Source organism: Oncorhynchus masou, chromosome 30 (assembly GCF_036934945.1).
Source record: "Oncorhynchus masou masou isolate Uvic2021 chromosome 30, UVic_Omas_1.1, whole genome shotgun sequence".
Lineage (NCBI taxonomy): Eukaryota > Metazoa > Chordata > Actinopteri > Salmoniformes > Salmonidae > Oncorhynchus > Oncorhynchus masou.
The window spans coordinates 18,941,061-18,963,084 of NC_088241.1; the positions used below are offsets into that span (position 1 = coordinate 18,941,061).

Sequence of the window (22,024 nt, forward strand, 5' to 3'; positions counted from 1 at the left end):
GGCTGATTCGCGGAGCTGCGATGTAGCGCACCGGGCTATGCGCGCGCACTGGGGACACCGTGTGCCTCAGAGCTTAACACGGTGCCTGCCCGGTCACTCTCTCAGCACTGTAAGCACGGGGGAGTTGGCTCAGGTCTACTACCTGACTTTGCCAATCTCCCTGTGTCACCCCCCCAAAAAAATTCTGGGGTGCCTCTCGTGCTTGCACCACTGTGCCAACTCCTTTCTCCAGTATCCCTCCTCGCACTGTTCCAGAGAATCCCAGGAGGGCTCTGGCACTCTCACTGGGTCGACCGACCACCTCTCTATCTCCTCCCAGGTTGTCTCATACTCCAGATAGCGCTGCTCACTTGTCCAGGAGTCCCTTTCACCACGCTGCTTGGTCCTTTTTTGGTGGGTAGTTCTGTAACGATCGTCGTGGGTTGAAGAAGGTGAGGACCAAGGTGCAGCGTGGGAAGAGTTCATGTTACTTTTATTAGAACAGAAACACTAAACAAAATAACAATGAGAGGAAAACAAAACAGTCCTGTAAGGTGCAGCAACACAAAACAGAAAACAACTACCCACAAACCCAGGTGGGAACACACTACCTAAGTATGGTTCTCAATCAGAGACAACGATAAACAGCTGCCTCTGATTGGGAACCATACCAGGCCAAACACATAGAAATACGACACACAGAACAAAACATAGAAAGAAAAACATAGAATGCCCACCCCAACTCACGCCCTGACCAAACCAAAATAGAGACATAAAAAAGGAACTAAGGTCAGAACGTGACAATAGGTCTATTTGGAGTTCCATGCTTTGACCACGAAATAGTATTAGGATGATTTTTGACATCATCTGAAATTCCATGCACCACAGTTACTATTTTGTGTGTGGGCATGTGTGTGTGTGTTTACTTGGTTGGTTGGTTGGTTGGTTCTGTCTGTTAAGATTTTAAACTCAAATCTCAAATTGAAATGGTGGTCAAACTATTATAACAGATGAAAGACAGTTTCACAAATTCCCAGTATCCCAGAATCTATTATCTGCATCAACCAAGCAACATTACCAACACATGATTCTGTTTTGCAAAAACATTTAACAAATTCATCACAACAATGTTTTACGAATTACATGTTTGTCTGAGATTAGCATTTACATTTAATTCATTTCTTGAGTCTTGCTTTGGAGGAGGGAGTGTGTTTTGTTTTTGTTTTCCCCTTGTTTTCATTATATAAAAATATTTAAGGATGGATCAGAGCCACCCAAAACAAATAATCCCAATGTAATCTTCTTGGTTACAAAACAAAGTGCTGGCCGCTAACCAAGCAGAGCCTGTTAGCAGGTCTTTGACCAGCTGTCTGTGGCAGCCGCTACAAAAAGAAAAAACCCTCAAGAAAGAGCTCATTCTTAATTTCAGGCTCTTTCCGTGCAGAGAAAAATATGAAGATTATTCATATTATACAGATTATGACCCTTTACGGTATCATTCTGATGAAGCACAACATTATCTTTCTGTTATTCTGTACATGTTTTGTTTTTGGCTAGAAATATATATCTACATTAATCGACAATGTTGATATAAAGATTTTGACAATGATGCAAATCATTCCTCGTTGTGTTTTCTCAGATTTCGTTCAGGTCTGATATATGTGAAATGGAGTATGTGACACTAATGTAGTCCACTAGATTGTTTTGTTGTACTACTTTAATTCAGATTAAAGTAAGTGAACTCCATTCGGTGGTAAAGGTGAACCTGGCTAATTATAGAGAACCGGCTCCATCTCCCTTTGTTCATTTTAGACATTCTCCCCCCAGTGACCAAACGTAATTAAAGTCCTTTGGGCTTTGCGAAGAGTGCCACTGTCCTCCCAAATCACTAATGGATGGCGCACCAGTTTCAAATACAGATAAATAAAAGGCTACTCACGATCACTACAGCAAATGTACCATTAAAATGAATTAAGTGACTGTCAGCTACATTGTGTCGGCAAAGCAACCAACGCCAACTAATGCACCTCAGAGACAAAACAATGTAACAGAATGTTATGTGGAGAGTGTGGTACTCCTGTACAATCAAGACATAATGTATCTCTAATGCATTTTTTAAATATCAATCCCATTCTATCTGAATGCTGGATATCGCAGGCAGGTCACCCATGATACAAGTCAGTATTCTGACATCCATCCATGTCCGAGGATGTCAGGAGATGACGTGGAAACCAGCCACTAGGGGCAACAGTGAGCGATGTTACGTTCAAGCATCTGCTTCTAATTCCAGAAGTTGCATGTTTGAATCCAGTGATAGAAAGTCGTTTTCTATATTTTTGTTTTAAGCCTATCTACCTTAACCCTTACCTTAACCTATCTGAGTTCATGCCTAACCTTAAACATTACCTTAAAAATTTGAAGCTGATGCATAAACTTAACCTTAAACACTTTGAAATTTGAAATTTGCGAAACATGGATGAATGTCTAATTCTGACGTGAGAATGTGAGAGCTTGTAGGGATATCATCTGTTCAAAACAAACTTTGACAAGGCCTCGGGCAGTTTCTCCAAATTAACATGGCCATGTGTTGAGTGTTGTTAAACGCAATAACCTTCTGCACCTGCCTCAGTTTCAGACGCACTTTTCCTCTTGCTCCTCATCAGGAACATACCGGCTGGCAGATGCTCCATGTTATGCTCCATAGAGAGGAACCGAAAGGCTGCCCTGCTCCAATCAGAGAACACCAGGCAAACTGATGAGGATTCTTTAAAATGGAATGTGAGATTGAGACCAAATCTACCATTTACTAGCGGGAGCCAAGGCCCAACATTTAGCCCATCTGGCATCTTCCTGAGAAACAGTCACAGTGTTAGATTAAAACAAAACCCAGAGTAGTTTGCCCGAATCCCACTGATGGGGAGTTCACAGGGCATTGTCAGGTTGGCCACACTTGATAAGGTGCTTGACATAATTCTTCTTGAACACAAATCTCTTGTATAACCTAAAGGGAATGCTTAATGTCAGGTTAGAATCAACCATACCAACATGATTTTGTACCAATTAAAATATCAAATAGTGTTTTGTGAGGATTATTGGGGCAAATCCACGAATGATTGCATGCATTTGTATGAACACTTTGAGGCATGGACTCTCCAACCTAACACTGAAGGGGATGAATTTAGTCTGTGATTGCTCTATAGTTTTTTATTTCTATATATTTCTTTATTTTCTAATCAGCTGGTGTTTTGCCTAAGTCAAAAAATATGGCTGACCAGAGTGCACATTTGCCCATCATTCCCAAATATTGGCCTACCTAGCGCGATAGTAATGTACTGTCCTGGATCATTTCCAGAACTCAATCAGTCTAGTGGATAAAATCACAAATCCTGTCAGAATGCTGAGAGCTCAGGGATTTCGCCACCATATTCGCGCATCAATGGTAGCCTACTATGAACCCGTTGTTGCACACTTGGCCGTTGCTCTCTGCCTTCATGGACAAGTGTTTCATTCATGTCGTTGACTGGTTCGTTGATTCACACCTATAGGCTACTTTCCTCGAGTTCGCTTGAGGTAATTGTGATATTTTTCTGTGGGATGCGATTGCGACTTGAGCAAGAGCATCACTACCACGCAGAAGAGCACGAGCAAGGGCAAGAAGGCGGGCTTTCAATAGCGTCAGAAGAGAATAAAGTAGTCGACCTAAATTATTTTCCGTAGCGTAATTATCCTACTACTCCCCGAGGGTGGTGCAGTAATCAGAAGAAATTAATGAAGGAGGACGAATTAAATTGTGTGAGGTCTCAAGGCATATGTTTTAAAGTATTGTAAAACATAATAAATCAACCAGCAACCGAACGAAAAGCTTAGGCGAGAAGGAACCCGAACGTTTGGAGTTGTGGGTAAAATATGGAAATGTTGTACTATCAACGTTTCATTGAAGTCATTAACTGGTGAGTTTTCGTTCATTGTATACAATTTTTAGTGTACATTTTAAATTGTGTAACCATAACCCTAATTGATTTTGCAATTGTGTTTTTATATGAGACATAGTTCATAAACTAGCCTACTGATTTACCAATCTGCATTGTAGGCTACTTGTCAGTCATCTGAACTAAGCACCTGTGGGCAACAATATTTTGTAACGTTACATATTGTGAATTACATCATACTTGTTTGTTTCTGGAAACTCATGCAAGACAGTCGTCCAGGAGCAAACTTGTGTTGTCGCCCTTTGACGTCGATTGATTTATGGGTCAGCCTAATTCAGACCCCATGTAATAGTTTTATGGTCAACGTGGGCTTCTGGACAGGGACCTGATGAAAGAGTTCTTGACATGGCTTTCGACTTTAATCCCACAATAAGTGGCAAAATGGTGACTGTCATTTCCATTTTGTTCCTTTGACACAACATTTGAACAGGTCCACAACCTAATATGGAAGGAACAAAAACACAGAATATAAATAAATATACAAAAATACAGTACCTGGGTTGGCTACACTATATTGTCAAAGAAGCAAAGGCTCGACTACTTGATTTATCTTCAGATGTAAGTGTATGCATGATGCTACGTTATTCCGGTGGTGACCATTTAAAAAAACAACATTTAAAGCAATCCTGATTGAGCATGGTAAATGTTCTTATCATTTAGAATAAGTTGGATGAGCCAATCATATGAATATCCATTAAAATGTATAATTAGATAACTAGACGTTTTATGATATATTTTCAATTTCATAATTGATTTTCATCTGTAGCCTGATAAACTAAAATTAACATTTCAATTATAATTCATCAAGGGAGAGAGAAAGATACAATAATGTTATCCAGCCTGTAAATTTTTTTTTCTTACTTTTTCCCCCCCCAGCCAGAGAGAAGGCGAATATCACAACAATGAAGTGCAACTGGCAATGCTGAGTGCCAAAGAGTATATTTTGGTGACTGGCCAAATAGGCACTTTAATCAGGAGGTGCTTTATGCACAGGAAGTATTTCAGTCTCCTTGTTAGGGGACTGATTTATCCTGACTTTTAATTATAAACGAGACCTGATCTGGGTCATGCAAGAAAGTATTTTTCATCAGTGCCTTCTTTGTTTTGCTTGGTCAACATTACCGAAGTGTAAAGCCAATATTTCAAATGTACTTGTTCTGTGAGGCAGGGCTGCTTATACAGTCCCAACAATCTAGGAATGGGAATATATTTTGACGGGTTGCTCAGCTGCAGCTTTTAGCTTCATCTGCAGCCCTTAATAGTAAGCTTAGCTAAAATGATTGGGGCAAGGTCACGCGGTAACGAAGTCACACTCCCACAATAAAAACGTCCATAGCTTTTAAGATGTGTCATGGAGCAATATGGGAGTTAAGATGCATTATTTCGTTGCTGGGCAGCTGTGACTCCATTAAGCACTAATCATTATTTTGCATTAAAGATATATTTGAACAATTACTTGTTAGTATTGCACTAACTAGTACGGCACAAAAAAATACATATATATTTGTAAATATAATCGTTAAAGATGCAATACATAACATTTTGGGCAACCTGACCAAATTCACATAGAAATGTGGGTTATAGGTCTATCATTCTCATTGAAAGGAAGTCTAAGAAGCGGTAGATATGTTCTATGTGGGTTATTAAGTCATTAAGTTAATTATTAAGTCCTTAAGTTTAGATTTTGCGTCTTTTACTTTCAATTTTGTATACCAGCTTCAAAGAGCTGAAAACACAATATTTTTGGTTACTGAAAATATATTTCACAGAGGTTTAGATGGTACAATAATTCTCTATCCATTGCTTGTTTTGTCACATAAACTAAAGTTATTTGAATTTTAGCAACCAGGAAATGGCAGAACAATTTCTGCATATAGCACCTTTAAGATGTGGCCCCAATTATAAAAAAAGATATGCCCATATTTAAAGTGGGAGTGTGACCCCTCTACCCGCATGGCCTTGCCCTTTGAACCCGAAAGAATGCGCCACAGATCCCTGCACACTTTCATCCATTCTGCTCCAATTTGACTCTTATAGTCCAGGGGATTAACATCAAGGCAATTCTACAGTAAAATAATGGTGGTGAGATGACACTTTAATAGTATGCCAAACAAAAAACATTGATTTCAAAATTAAACAAACCATACAAGTCTATGCACAAGGACTACTTTTTATTTCCACAGAACATTAAAAAAATACATTTACTCAAAGAACAGTGCAGATGTAAAGTTTGGTAACAAAATGACAGTGAAATCTCCATCAGTGTTTTATGTTACCACGTTGTCCAAAAATGACTGAATTAAGATTCAAAGATGTCTGCAGAAATAATGGGGTGTCAGCTATGATATGCTGTATATACAGAAGTATGTAGACACCCCTTAAAATTAGTTGGATTTGGCTATGTCAGCCACACCTGTTGCTGATAGGTGTATAACATCGAGCACACAGCCATGCAATCTCCATAGACAAACATTGGCAGTAGAATGGCCTTACTGAAGAGCTCAGTGACTTTCAACGTGGCACCGTCATAGGATGCCACCTTTACAACAAGTCAGTTGGTCAAATTTCTGCCCTGCTAGAGCTACCCCGGTCAACTGTAAGTGCTTGTTTTGGGAAGTAGAAATGTCTAGGAGCAACAACGGTTCAGGTGCAAAGTGGTAGGCCACATAAGCTCTAAGAATGGGACCGCCAAGTGCTGAGGCGCGTATCGAGTAAAAATCGCCTGTCCTCAGTTGAAACCCACTACCGAGTTCCAAACTGCCCCTGAAAGCAACGTTAGCACAATAACTGTTTGCCGGAAGCTTCATGAAATGGGTTTCTATGGGCAAGCAGCTGCACACACGCTTAAGATCACCATGTGCAATGCCAAGCGTTGCCTGGAGTGGTGTAAAGCTCGCCACCATTGGACTGTGGAACAGTGGAAACGCGTTCTCTGGAGTGATGAATCACGCTTCACCATCAGCCAGTCCGACAGATGTATTTGGGTTTGGCGGATGCCAGGAGAATGCTACCTGCCCCAATGCATAGTTCCAAATGTAAAGTTTGGTGGCGGAGGAATAATGGTCTGGGGCTGTTTTACATGTTTCGGGTTAGGCCCCTTAGTTCTAGTGAAGGGAAATCTTAACGTTACAGCATACAATTACATTTTATATGCTTCTGTGCTTCCAACTTTGTGGCAACAGTTTGGGGAAGGCCCTTTCCTGTTTCAGCATGACAATGCCCCTGTGCACAAAGCGAGATCCATACAGAAATGGTTTGTCTAGATTGGTTTTGAAGAACTTGACTGGCCTGCACAGAGCCGTGACATCAACCCCATCGAACACCTTTGGGATGAATTAGAACACCGATTGTGATCCAGGCCTATTCGGCCAACATCAGTTCCCGACCTCAATGCTGTTGTGGCTGATTGGAAGCATGACCCTGAAGAACTAATGGAAAGCCTTCCCAGAAGAGGGGGACCAACTCCATATTAATGCCCATGATTTTGGAAAGAGATGTTCGACGGGCAGGTGTCCACATACTTTTGTTCATGTAGTGTATGGCACCTTGAGATATATATATATATATATATTTATTATTATTTTGGTTATTGAACTATAGTGAAGTGGATTAACACATGGTAACAGGATAATGGTAACATAATGACATCATGGGTCCCTGATCTGTACTATAGACTGGTTAGCAGATGTCTCAAAAACAATGCAAACACTTTAATGGGGCAGAAGGCAGTGTGTTGTTGTGATTCTGGATGGCCAGCTAGCTAGCAATAATGATAAGAAACTGCCATGAGGGGAGTTGTTTCAGCTAGTTTTATGTTGTTCTTGATACCATGTCTTGTTTTGACTGATTTCATGTCAATGCTAATATGGCCAGAATGTACAAGCTAGCTAACCAACATCTGTAACGATGTATTTGAAGGACAAGTTCTCATTCTGCAAATGTATTTGTTTTCAATAAACATCAGAGATTAAATATATACTGAACAAAAATATAAACACAACATGCAACAAGGAAATCAGTCAATTAAAATAAATAAATTAGGCCCTAACCTATTGATTTCACATGACTGGGAATACAGATATGCATCTGTTGGTCACAGCTACCTTAAAAAAAGATAGGGGTGTGGATCAGAAAACCAGTTAGTATCTTGTGTGAGCACCATTTGCCTCATGCAGTGCAACATCTCCTTCACATAGAGTTGATCAGGTTGTTGATTGTGGCCTGTTGTTCCACTCCTCTTCAATGGCTGTGCGAAGTTGCTGGCTATTGGTGGAAACTGGAACACGGTGTTGTAAATGCCGACCCAGAGCATCCCAAACATGCTCAATGGGTGACATGTCTGCTGAGTATGCAGGCCATGGAAGAACTAGGACATTTTCAGCTTCCAGGAATTGTGTACAGATACTTGCGACATGGGACAGTGCATTATCATGCTGAAACATGAGGTGATGGCTGCGGATGACTGGCATGACAATTGGCCTGAGGCTTGAAATGCAATCATTTTCATTGTCCGTAGCTTATGCCTGCCCATACCATAACCCCACCGCCATCATGGGGCACTCTATTCACAACGTTGACATCAGCAAACTGCTTGCCCACACAACGTCATACACGTGGTCAATGGTTGTCAGTCTGGTTGGACGTACTTCCAAATTCTCAAAAATTATGTTGGAGGTGGCTTTTGGTAGAGAAATTAACATACAGTTCTCTGGCAACAGCTTTGGTGGACATTCCTGCAGTCAGCATGCCAATTGCACGCTCCCTCAAAACCTGAGACATCTGTGACATTGTGTTGTGACAAAAAATGCACATTTTAAAGTGGCCTTTTATTGTCCCCAGCGCAATGTGCACCTGTGCTGTGGACAATGCTGTTTAATTAGCTTCTTGATTTGCCACACCGGTCAGGTGTATGGATTATGTTGGCAAAGGAGAAACTCTAACTAACAGGGATGTAAACAAATTTGTGCACAATTTTATTTTCAGAGAAATAAGATTTTGTGCGTATGAAACATTTCTGGGAACTTTTTATTTCAAATCAAATTATTTGTCACATGCGCACACTGGCTATTATTTGAATGAGCTCCACTGCCAAGCATGCCGTTCATTGACTACAGCTCAGCGTTCAACACCATAGTGCCCATGACGCTCATCACTAAGCAAAGGACCCTGGGACTAAAAACCTCCTTCTGCAACTGGATCCTGGACTTCCTGACGGGCTGCCCCCAGGTGGTAAAGGTAGGCAACAACACGTCTGCGACGCTGATCCTCAACACTGGGGCCCCTCAGGGGTGTGTACTTAGTCCCCTCCTGTACTCTCTGTTCACCCACGACTGCGTGGCCAAGCACGACTCCAACACCATCATTAAGTTTGCTGACGTCACAGTGGTAGGCCTGATCACCGACAACGATGAGACAGCCTATAGGGAGGAGGTCGGAGACCTTGCAGTGTGGTGCCAGGACAACAACCTCTCCCTCAATGTGAGCAAGACAAAGGAGCTGATTGTGGACTACAGGAAAATGCGGGCTGAACAGGCCCCCATTAACATCGATGAGGCTGTAGTGGAGCGGGTCGAGAGTTTCAAGTTCCTTGGTGTCCACATCACCAACGAACTATCATGGTCCAAACAGCTACACCATCAAGAGCATCCTGACAAGTTGCATCACCGTCTGGTATGGCAACTGCTAGGCATCTGACCGTAAGACACTACAGAGGGTAGTGCGTACGGCCCATTACATCACGGGGGCCAAGCTTCCTGCCATCCAGGACCTATATAATAGACGGTGTCAGAGGAACGCCCCAAAAAATTGTCATAGACTATTTTCTCTGCCACCGCACAGCAAGCTGTACCGGAGCGCCAAGTCTAGGACCAGCTTCTAGCCATAAGACAGCTGAACAATTAATCAAATGGCCACTGGACTATTTACATTGACCCCCCCCCCATTTGTTTTGTACACTGCTCCTACTCGCTGTTTATCTATGCATAGTCACTTCACTCCTACCTCAACCTACCTGTACCCCCTTTATAGAGCCTCATTATTGCTATTTTATTTTCTTTATAAATAGTTTCTTAACTCTTCTTGAGCTGCACTGTTCACCTCTTAAGGATCAGACCCTTCAATCTTCGCCTAAAATGACATACCCAAATCTAACTGCCTGTAGCTCAAGCATTGAAGCAAGGATATGCATATTCTTGATACCATTTGAAAGGGAACACTTTGAAGTTTGTGGAAATGTGAAAGGAATGTAAGAGAATATAACACATTAGAGCTGATAAAAAAAAAAACAACATTGTTTTTGTATCATCTTTGAAATGCAAGAGAAAGGCCATAATGTATTATTCCAGCCCAGGTACAATTTAGATTTTGGCCACTAGATGGTAGTATTGTATGTGCAAGGTTTTAGACTGATCCAATGAACTATTGCATTTCTGTTCAAAATGTTGTATCAAGGCTGCCCAAATGTGCCTAATAGGTGTGTTAATAACTTTTAAAGTTTCTAACTGTGCACTCTCCTCAAACATGGTATTCTTTCACTGTAATAGCTACTGAAAATGGGACAGTGCATTTAGATTAACAAGAATTTTAGCTTTCTGCCAATATCAGATATGTCTATGTCCTGGGAAATGTTCTTGTTACTTACAATCTCATGCTAATCGCATTAGCCTACGTTAGCTCAACCGTCCTGTGGGGGACCCACCTATCCTGAAGAAGTTTTAATAAACTGATATCTTATTTTTATGTTTAGTACATTTCAGTACAGTACATTAGAGTAAATTATATTGTACTCTAGTGTACTCTACGGTACATTACTATATTGCACTGACCTACTTTTCTGTACTGTACCATACTGTGATGGACTGTACTGTGCTGTCCAAACTTGTGAAACAGACGTCTATGATTGGTTCAGATTGACCAAATTTCAACTACTTTTCAACATCCATGGATGTCCGGTGTAGGTCAGTGCTCAGTGGGTGGGTGTCAGTAAGAGGTGGGTTATCCAGACTGTTTTCAAACTCTTGCTTTAACCACCACGTGACAAAAAGAAAAAGTTATGAGCTGAACATAACAGTATGCCAGTGGAAGGTAGGACAGGATCAGGTGACCCAACTGTGGTTTCTGACTACTATGAATTCCCATTGTAGGCATTCAGTTGCAGTCAGCCTGTTCCAGATATTTTGGTTATTCTTTTTTCACCGATTTGGTAACAGAATAATCACTTCATTTAATCACTTAATATTTAATGAACCAAATTGTTATCAGTAAAAACATGACCTGGTTGGTCTACCTTTTACTTGTTACTTCTGTGAACTTTCATAATTTTTGTTTTTAAATATCTTAAAGATATGTGGGTTTTTGTTCACAGAATCTCAAGATACTAGGCAATATTTCTTAAACTTACACAAGGCAAATCATATTTTTTTTATGTATCCCCCTCTCTTTATGGAGGATAATGTATTCTGTTCACACCAACTCTGTCCTGGGTTGACCGTTTCAAAGGATTGTTTCTGTCCTTCTCTTTCTTTTAATGCCATATCATTAGCCTCAAACAATACCCATTTGGAAGGATTGTTCATAAACATTATGCATACATAATTAAAGTCACAATATGAATATTTAAATGGCAATACACTTGGGCTCATGTCAAACCAGCAAATTACTTATTTTCATCATTGCAGTGGTTATGAGAGAGGTGCTAAAGGACTAGGACTAATGTTTACGCATGTTTTCATTCCACTTTTAAATTTGATTATGTTCAACTAAATTCCGTAGTGTTTCTGCATATCAGAGGACTTATTAAAATAATCAATGATGTAAACACAACATCACAGCATTATAATAAATCTTCATTGTTAACTTGCCAACCAATCTATTTGAGCAAAATTAAGCATGTTTGAAACAAAAACCTGCATACTTACTCTGAGGTCACAAGGAAATGGACTCTGTGTCTCTGGAGCCTTTTATTTGATGATGTATTCTTTTAGACTCAACCGCGGTTATCTCATTTATTGGATGAGAGAACAACCCCAGTATGTGCTGTACCCAGAGAGTACAGTATGTGAGTTTTATTACCATTCCACATGATTTGACCCACAGTATAGCATTAGCACCACCATAGCAGGTTACCTTTATTGGAATCAAGTTAGGATTGTGGATGGCTCTGATCAGATTAGCAAGCAGCCCGGTAAGTGTGCCAAAGGGAAAAAGATCCACCTGTCCAGTGGTGTGTGTGTGGAGGATTATGTAGTGTAGTTGCTTTTCTGTGAAAAACACAACCCGTAACAAACTGTTGTGGCTCTCTTTCAAGAGGTTGATATCTTTGTCCTCTCAAAGCTGTTTTGGAATAGTGAAAGCAGAGAGGGTATGCTGAAAATGGAAGGACTTTCTGATGAAAGTGTAGCCTACAGGAGACCTTGTAACAGATGCCCAATGTAATTCACAAATGGTATAATTGGCCGCTGTTATTTATTCTTGGTATGTTCCCCATAGGCAGAACATTTCCTGACCGCTGAAGTCCACCTTCAGAAGAATCCAGCACCTTTTGATGAAGCGTGCTTGCTTGAATCCTTGTTTACCATCCATCTCCTCCTGTCAGACATTGTTCTTTCTCTCATTGTACCTCGATGGATTCAATCCGTCCATGCTATTAACTAAAACGACCTCATTTGGCATGTCACATCTGTGCTACACTGAAACCAATTAACTTTTCTAATTTATTTGTGCTATTATTAATTTTTCAGATAGTGCACTTTGTGCAAGCAGTGACTTAACTGACTGCCTTGATAAAGAATTATAATATAGTGCACCCTGCAACACGACGGAACAGTGTCTCTGGAACCAAATTTATTTAAGTGGGCTGTCACAGTGACCCACTTCTGCCTCTGCCTGTGAGACAGAGTGAGAGTGTAAATACAAAAATATTCAGAGCGCACACACACACACAAAATGCATAACGCCTAACCCTAAGCATACCGACGCATAAACACACATTCCACCATACAAAGACCAAAAACTCCTCCAAACCCATAGACATTTAAGTTGCAAATGCACACAAAAAGCATTTGTATAAAACACATTTAATCCATATGAAACAAATGCAATTGCAAATGTGGGCACAGTGTCACACAGTTAATATAATCATATTTGTCACAGTTGCAAGCTTACAGTCAGACAAACATACTCTTCTTTATGGCTTCCCTACATGCAATATTATTGAGATATATACCTTGTCTTTACAAAATGTTTTAAAGTGATTGAATCAGAAATGGCTCGCTTGACTTGAGATTGTTTACGAGCCCTTTCTCCTTTTCCTGGCAGACCCAATGGAAAAAGAATCTGGCATTCTGAAGAGCACTGCTATTCTCTCCCCCTCAGCCTAGCAGCTGTTCTGCTCACAAACCTTTTAATACACGCTTGTAGAACTCTGGTGCAAATCACAGGGGCTGGTACACTGTGGCAGGTGCCAGGAGCAATAAACAATATCTTTCTAGCATATAAAAACATACAGATATACACACAGAGACACTTTCAACAGAGTGTAACACACACCTGGGCCCCCAGGTCCGTGCTGTTGTTTCATTTCAGCCATCTTAATTGGTCTAAGAATAGCACTTAGGCAAGTGTCAAAGTGTAGCCTGGCTTACATTGTGCATTCTCTTTCTAACCCCATGGCGATTTAGAGAGTGACCAATGTGGGGAGGGGAGGAAAAGTCTGCCAGGGTGTCTGTTTTGAGGACAGACTTCAATACAATGAATGAACATAAGACTGTTCTCGTGGCCCATCCAAAGCGGCCCCTAGCTAGACATCATGCACCGGTTCAATTGGGTCTTTTTGCCTATAATCTCTAAGTGTTCCTACCAGTACTGATTGGGAATAATATGTCTTGAGGTAGGAAAGACCTAAGGCTCTGGGAAATACTAGGCAGGCTGCAGAGCAGAAGTCCCTTAAAAACAATGAATCACATAATAAACAGATTAAACTTAGTTTGGGGTTGTTGTTTTGCTCCTTTTCTGCTGCGGGTCATGTCAAAATGAGAAGGAGGCTCTTGAGCCACAGTGCTGAGTGTGTTGGTTACCTAAAGTGATTCCATGGCGTCAGTAATGGGGATTCTGTAGCTAGGCACGCACTGCAAGGTCAATGTTTTGACACTCAGAATGTTCTGACATCTGTCAACAGTTTGATGTAACACGATGACAGCTGAGCGGACTTGATGAGTTTTGTGTGATGATGGGGGAGAGCTGAGTGGGAAAGTCCAAATGTTTGAAAGAATTAAGGAACAGTGGGGGCCAACCCAAACACCAAACATGGTTTCTGGATCTGCCATGGGATTGTCTGAGTGGATGTTACATCAGGTTGGCTTTGATATTGTTTGCATTTGGCGTTGTGGTTGTCTGTTAGATAAGAGCTGGCCGCTGCACAGGTTTGGACGGCTGGGTTTTTGTGTTATGCAAAAGGTTACGGCTGCATCATATTGGCCAATCGGGCAACAAAACAAACCCAATACCCTTACCACCCAGGACAGACTTCATTCAGCAGCTTCCTCAACAACAACTATTTCAATCGGAACAATAGTTGAAATTGAATACTATTTTTACCTGTTAGAATGTACTTAGCATAAATAAAGAGGAATATGATACCGTGTGACTGTGGAATCTAGATTCCTGATACTGTCTATTTTGACAGACGGGGTCAGGTCTCTTTGTGACCCCTAGGTCAAGACCATTGACTCTAATCTAACTTCATGGTGTATGCATGGACATACAGTACCAGTCAAAAGTTTGGACACACCTACTCATTCAAGGGTTTTTCTTTATTTGTACTATTTGCTACATTGTAGAATAATTGTAGAATAATAGTGTGTTGGGTCATTGTCCTGTTGAAAAACAAATGATAGTCCCACTAAGAGCAAACCAGATGGGATGGCGTATCACTGCAGAATGCTGTGGTAGCCATGCTGGTTAAGTGTGCCTTGAAATCTAAATAAATCACAGACAATGTCACCACCATCAGAGAACCACACATGCAAAGATCATCCATTCACCTACTCTTTGTCTCACATAGACACAGCAGATTTTTTTGTTTAGATCAAGATGGGGCACAGTCATGGGCGTATGTTTAATTACCGTACCAATCCCTTTTAGCCTGCAACTTAGACTGAGGATATAAGGTGCAGAGTAAAAGTGGTAAAGGATCTATTATTTGGTAATCAATTAGTACTCAATTAGTGGTTGGAGCCAAAAATCTCAAATTCAGACTCAGACCAAAGGACAGATTTCCACCAGTCTAATGTTCATTACTCGTGTTTCTTGGCCCAAGCAAGTCTCTTCATATTATTGGTGTCCTTTTTAGTAGTGGTTTCTTTGCAGCAATTCAGCCATGAAGGTCTGATTCACGCAGTCTCCTTTGAACAGTTGATGTTTGGATGTGTTTGTTACTTGAACTCTGAAGCATTTATTTGGGCTTCAATTTCTGAGGCTGGTAACTTTAATGATCTTATCCTCTGCAGGAGCGGTAACTCTGGGTTTTCCTTTCCTGTGGCGGTCCTTATGAGAGCCAGTTTATCATAGCGCTTGATGGTTTTTGCAACTGCACTTGAATAAATGTTCTGCATTGACTGACCATGTCCTCAAGTAATGATGGACTGTCGTTTCTCTTTGCCTATTTGAGCTGTTCTTGCCATAATATAGATTTGGTATTTTACCAAATAGGGCTATCTTCTGTATACTACTTTTGGGTGTCAGGGAAAATTAATGGAGTAAAAAGTACATATTTTCTTAAGGAATGTAGTGAGGCAAAAGTATAAGTAGTCAAAAATATAAAAAGTAAAGTACAGATACCCCCAAAAACTACTTAAGTAGCACTTTAAAGTATTTTTACTTAAGTACTTTACACCACTGCTTTTAATGCGGTTGATTTCGATGTTGCCCTTTGGTGTTTGAGGTCTACTGTAGATCTACATGTAGTTGCAGTTACGACTAATGTTTTTGGCATTTGTGTCGGTGTAAGAGTTAGTGCTTTAGTCATCAGGATTAAAACTTTTTAAAAGCATTCCCAAAATCTGATTTGTACCGTAGTTGAATCACAGATGTTGCTGAAATGTATGTCATATTATATTTTATATATTTGTACTTAAAAGGATAGTTAGAGATTTTGTCAATTAAGCCTTTTTTCTACTTACCCAGAGTCAAATGAAAAAAATGTATGTGTCTGTGTGCAGTTTAAAGGAAGTCAAAGGTAGTTTCTGGAATTGCTTATTAGGGTTAGTGCAATGACTGAAAGTCTACAGTAGCTGCTAGCATTGTGTTCATGAGTTCATCTGACTCTGGGTAAATAGAAGGAAAATAATCTTGAACTATCCCTTTTAATACAGTGTAGTGGAAAATGTTCCCTAATTTCTTGTCCTGCTTTAATTAATTAATTGAAAATGAGTCTGCACAGTACAACAATCTTTTTGTTTCTTGGGGTATGTAGGATATGCTTCCATGGGAATGTTTGACTATTCCCTACTCGACCTTCTCAACTTGGTCCTGTATCGCTTACGTGTGCACATCTGCCGTCACATGTCACGTGTCACTGGCCCTTCCCCAGATAGCCTGCCTAATCCAGATGTCTGGCCAGGGGGCACAGCTCCCATCCAAACTGGCCTTCATCAGGGTTTTTAGAATCAGTAAGCATAGGTCTGGATGCACTAATGAGGATTTTTTTTTTTTGTGCAGATCAAGATGGGGGCACAGTCATGGGCGTATGTTTCATTACCGTACCACTACCTTTTAGCCTGCAGCTTAGACTGAGGATATAAGGTGCAGAGGACAAGTGGTAAAGGATCTATTATTTGGTAATCAATTAGTAGAGATGTAGGTCGATAGTAACTAGGAAATCTGCTCTAAATAGTACCCTAATTATGCTCTGATGTTAATAATAATTTTTAATACATTTTTTTATTCTTAATTCCACACTCAAATTCACCACTTTGTTAGGTTTATCTCAAAATGTTGGAAACTCATGCTTTGTCCATAAATCTAGCATTTGCAATCCACGATTTACAAATGCGACAAAGAATCATTGCTTATGTTTTTTTGGGAGGGGGAAGATTCATTCCTGTCTCTCTTGTCTCTCTAGGCCATTTGCAAGGACATGTTTTTTTTACAGAACATCATCTCTTATAGAAGACTTAACTCAAGTCTGATCCCAACTTGACCACCACTGGTTATGAAAACCTGCATCCTCATAGTAAATCAGTAAGTTCCTTAACAAATACTAAAATATATTCATACCTTTTTCATTTGTTATGGCATTGCAAGTAAGCATGACTCTTCTTTAGCTATCAGTTCATAACTTGTGTCCTTTTTGTTTCCCTTTTTAGGCAGGAGGCAAGATGTTTGTGGAGTCTGTTGTCCGATGGGGGGCATGGAGCATCTTGCTCCAGTGTGGATTATTTGGTGTGTCAGCAGGGGACTTCCCCTGGCCTTGCCCTGCCAGGTGTGTGTGTCGGCTTGAGACTTTAGAAGTGAACTGCTCTGACAAACAGCTGACTTCTGTGTCTCAGGGCTTCGCTAGTGGCACCCAGCGTATTAACTTATCTCGTAACAAGCTGAAGACACTGGGTCGTCGCCAGTTCTTTGGATTGACCCAGCTAGAGGATCTGGACATTAGTGACAATGTCATCGCCATGATTGAAGTGGAGGCTTTCCAGGGCCTGCAGAACCTCAAGACCCTGTGCATTAGGAGCAACCGCCTCAAGATCATCTCTGTGGGGGTCTTCTCCGGACTGCCCAGCCTGCGCTTCCTGGACCTGAGTGAGAACGAGATCCTAGTCTTTCTGGACTACACCTTCCGTGAATTGGTGAGCCTGCACCAGCTGGAGGCTGGGGAGAATGACCTGGTGTTCATCTCCCAGCGGGCCTTTACCGGCCTGCAGAACCTGCAGGAGCTCAATCTGGACCGCAGCAACCTGACCTCCATCCCCACCGAGGCACTGTCCCAGCTCCAGAGCCTGACTCGGCTGCGCATGTTCCGCCTCACTATTTCGGCGTTGCCCAACAATGCCTTCCGCCACCTGCATCGACTGCGCAGCCTCGTCATCTCCCACTGGCCCTTGCTGGACACCCTGGCCAGCAACAGCCTGATTGGCCTCAACCTCACCTCGCTGGTCATCAGCAGCTGCAATCTCAGTGCTGTCCCATACCAGGTGCTGCGCCACCTGGTCTACCTTGGCTACCTGGACCTGTCCTACAACCCAATCACAGCCATCCAAGGTAACCTGCTGGGGGACTTGTTGCGGCTGCAGGAACTGCACCTAGCTGGGGGCAACCTGCTCCGCATAGAGCCAGGGGCCTTCAGGGGGCTGGCTTACTTCCGTCTGCTCAACGTGACATCCAACCAGCTCAGCACGCTGGAGGAGAGTGCCTTCCACTCGGTGGGGAATCTGCAGGTCCTGCGGCTGGATGGGAATCCCCTGGCCTGCGACTGCCGACTGCTCTGGGTGGTCCGCCGGCGACAGCGCCTAAACTTTGACGGCCGCCAACCCACCTGCTCCACCCCGGACATGGTGCGAGAGCGGGAATTCCGGGACTTCTCAGAGAAAGAGCTCCCGAGACTGTTCACCTGCCGGCAGGCCAGAATTGTAGACCGCAGGTCCCAGGAGGTCAGGGTGGAGGAGGGCACTACGGTGCTATTCTCTTGCAAGGCGGACGGTGACCCAATGCCCTCCTTTACCTGGTTGTCAACCCAGCGGATTCCGCTCTCCACTACGGGGCGCATCAGGGTGTTGTCCAATGGGACTCTAGAGGTACGCTATGCCCAGGTTCAGGACAGCGGCACATACCGGTGCACAGCGGGCAACGCAGCTGGCAACGACAGCCTGTACGTCAGCCTCTATGTGAAGGGTTTCCCAAGAAACCGCACCATGCCCTTTTTCACCAACGAAGGCTGGATAGAGTCCTCACACGCCCCTACTGCCAACTCCTCTACCCAGGTGGCCAACCAGTACCCGTTTGATGCCAAGACACTGATCATCGCCACCACCATGGGCTTCCTGTCGTTCCTCAGCTCAGTGGCTATCTGCTTCGTCTTCATGTTCTTCTGGAGCCAGAGCAAGGGGCAAATCAAACACACAGCCACCATCGACTATGTGCCCCGTACCTCAATGGGGGTAGGAGGAGGAGGAGGAGGGGGTGGAGGTGATGCTGGCAAGTTCACCATGAAGCTTATCTAAGGTTATGTGGTAGAGGACTTGGGACACATTGACTGTGTCACTCCCTGAGGGTGAAGGCTCTACAGGGACACAGGGACACACTGCCTGCCTTCAGAAAGCTAGATCCTCAGTGCACCCTTAACATACTGAAATTATACATATCATCCTAAATATCTTGGAGAAGAAAATAATGAAGTGGTTGTCTAGAAACTGGTTTATTTAAACTCTGTTGTCAATTTTTTTAAATGGTGTCAGTATTTATTCAACATTACAATTACAGTGCTACAAATCGAACATGATGATATGAAACATTATACATGTTCATGTGTATAAGGAATGCTCTTAAAGTGTCAAGGTTCATTTCACTCATATCAGGTGTGCTTGGTGGATCTGATGTATAGTAAGTGTGGATATCATGTGTCAACTTGCCAATACAGGTCAAGCAAGAATTGCCCTCTGACCTGAGGATAACTATTTATGCTTATCCACAGAGGATCCATTCAGAGACTGCATACTCACCATTTGCTTAAGGCTCTATGAAACTATAATAATATGCAAACACATGACTGTAGTTATATAGTTATAATAGATGTATAGAATATTGTACTAGGCTATATTCAAATACGGTAGATAAATCAGTTTCACTGTACAGTAACATTTCATGGCTCACTTTTTGACTAGCCTTTAGTTTACGAAAATTCATGTTGTTTTGGGGACAGGAGTATTATTTAGTTATCAGAATTTGACAGTGTCCAGCGGGTGATGAAATTCTAATCTGTACATGAGAATGTATCCAATTCCATGTCATATTATAAACAATCTTTTAAGCTTTAAATCCTATTTCCATTTTCTTTTTTACAACAAAGTAAGATAGTTCGCACACATCAAATACAGAGAATTCAAGATTATTTTTAGCAAGTCATTTTCTTTTTATACTGTATAATTTGGTAAGATCTTGCAATCAGCAACAATGCTTCAATGATAATATAACTGTATAACATTCATGTAACCTCACACTGTTTGTTTTTCCTGAATGTTAATCGATCACAGGGTATTGAAAATATGTGCCTGAGTAATCTCACTCGCCATTCAAGAAACAATGATGAACTGTAATGGCGAACAGTACCTTGTACAATGTCAAATGTAGGTCATGGACATTTCCATGCTCTAGGTTACTTTATAGCTGTATCTAGTCCTGTGGATTAGTGCCACTTAAATATGCCACTCTTCTTTCATGTACACTTGTTGTGTAGGTACACACAAACCAAAATTCTAATACAATGTAAATGATGTACACATCTATAGTTAAGTCTGTTGTTTTGCTATCTTATTTGTAAAATATAATCTTTTTGCATTTTGAAATGATTAAAAACCTATTTAACCTGCCTTATTGCCTTGGATTGATTCAGCAATATCCCATAGCCTTTCATGAAATGACAAAAAAAACTATTCAGTCTGCTACAACATACAAATCTCAGTGGTTCTGAGTTGGGCTCTATTTTAAATAACTATACAGTACATTGTTAAATAATTGCTATGAGAGAGCGACATCCTTCCCTACATAAGACACAGTACGTTATTGATCTCAATGTTTTGACTCAGTTGTCTGACCATTTCAATCGATTAGAGCAGAGAAAATAAACATTTGTTTCAGCGCAAACGCAGATGGTTATTTGATAGAGCTGTGTTTGTCTGTTACCCTTCCTTGTTAGTCTTAATTTTATGATGTGAAAGGGAAATAGTAAATTAAGGGTTTGCTGTATATTGTCTCATTAGTTCAGTTGAAGGTGACAGGATGAAGGTCAACCTCAGGAGATCCACTGACAATTTCCCGTCCAGACAGATATGAAGCCCACCAGCTCTAAGTGGATTCTGTGGAAAGCAAATCATTTTCTCTCTTGCCCTTGCCCAGAATAATCTAGAAAAAATGATAATCACGTGCATGAGCAGAGATTTAAACCCTTTTGGATTACCTCTGCATGTCTCAATCTGTTATATAGGTCTATCTGGTGGCTGCTAACCCGAGGCCTGGCCTGTCATATTATCTGTTTTAATGCAACTATTTCCTCTCATGGAATGGAATCCAAAGGTTTTACTGTAGCGTCATAATCCAATGCTCCCTATGTTAAAGACAGCGAGGACAGGAAATCATTATTCTTTTGTAGGTATAAATCTATTTAGGTTTACAACAGGCTCCCAAAGAAAAATATACTCTCAAGTAGGTCTCATGGTTTACAGTGCAGGTCTAGAGTATTGCACCTCTACACAGATATGCCCACAAGAGAAAGAACGTGTCAGGTGACTGAGTTCTAACATGGTTAACACGTTTAATGAACCCACAGTGCAGTTTTTCTTTACCTATAATTGATTGAATTGGGGCCCTTGTTTCTAAATTCCAGGTGATAAAATAACGATGATGCTTTGTGTTCCCATTATCTGGCCAGATGCTGGCCACTGAGTGGTGCTAAAACGCCATGGTTAAAGATGCTCAAGTCTCATCCATTACACTTACCAAACATATTTTATTTTGTAATAATTATAGAAAGGTGCTGGGTCACCGTTTCTTGGGAAATCATTTTGTGGAACTACTGATTGGATTTATAAGAAGGGAAATAAAATGTAGTTTTAGGTGACAATGACTAATTAATCTAGGCGATGGGTAGAAGTATGGCATATGCTGCAGATACAGTAGCCTATATCTAAAATAACAGATCTCTGTATTATGTAAATATCGTATTTTCCTAAAAGTGTCTAAATATCTATTTCTCCGGAGTTGCTGTGAACGCTCTTCTTTAGTGTCTCAGACTAGCTGGTGTATTTACGGACATATTCAATCCATCCTTATCCCAGTCTGCTGTTCCCACA

The 22,024-nt window shown here is 41.4% G+C and overlaps 1 protein-coding gene across 2 annotated transcripts; it reads left to right on the top strand.

The window, feature by feature from the left end:
- The first annotated feature begins 3,488 nt into the window (after positions 1 to 3,488).
- Positions 3,489 to 20,545, top strand: LOC135522241 (leucine-rich repeat and immunoglobulin-like domain-containing nogo receptor-interacting protein 1). 2 transcript variants are annotated; one of them, XM_064948320.1, is made up of 3 exons: positions 3,489 to 3,929; positions 17,086 to 17,204; positions 17,330 to 20,545. In XM_064948320.1, the coding sequence occupies exon 3, from the start codon at positions 17,342 to 17,344 to the stop codon at positions 19,178 to 19,180; it is 1,839 nt and encodes a 612-aa protein (XP_064804392.1). In that variant the 5' UTR covers positions 3,489 to 3,929; positions 17,086 to 17,204; positions 17,330 to 17,341; the 3' UTR covers positions 19,181 to 20,545. The 2 variants fall into 2 exon arrangements, with proteins under 2 accessions (XP_064804392.1, XP_064804393.1); XM_064948321.1 differs by lacking the exon at positions 3,489 to 3,929 and adding an exon at positions 15,691 to 16,782.
- The last annotated feature ends 1,479 nt before the right edge of the window (positions 20,546 to 22,024 follow it).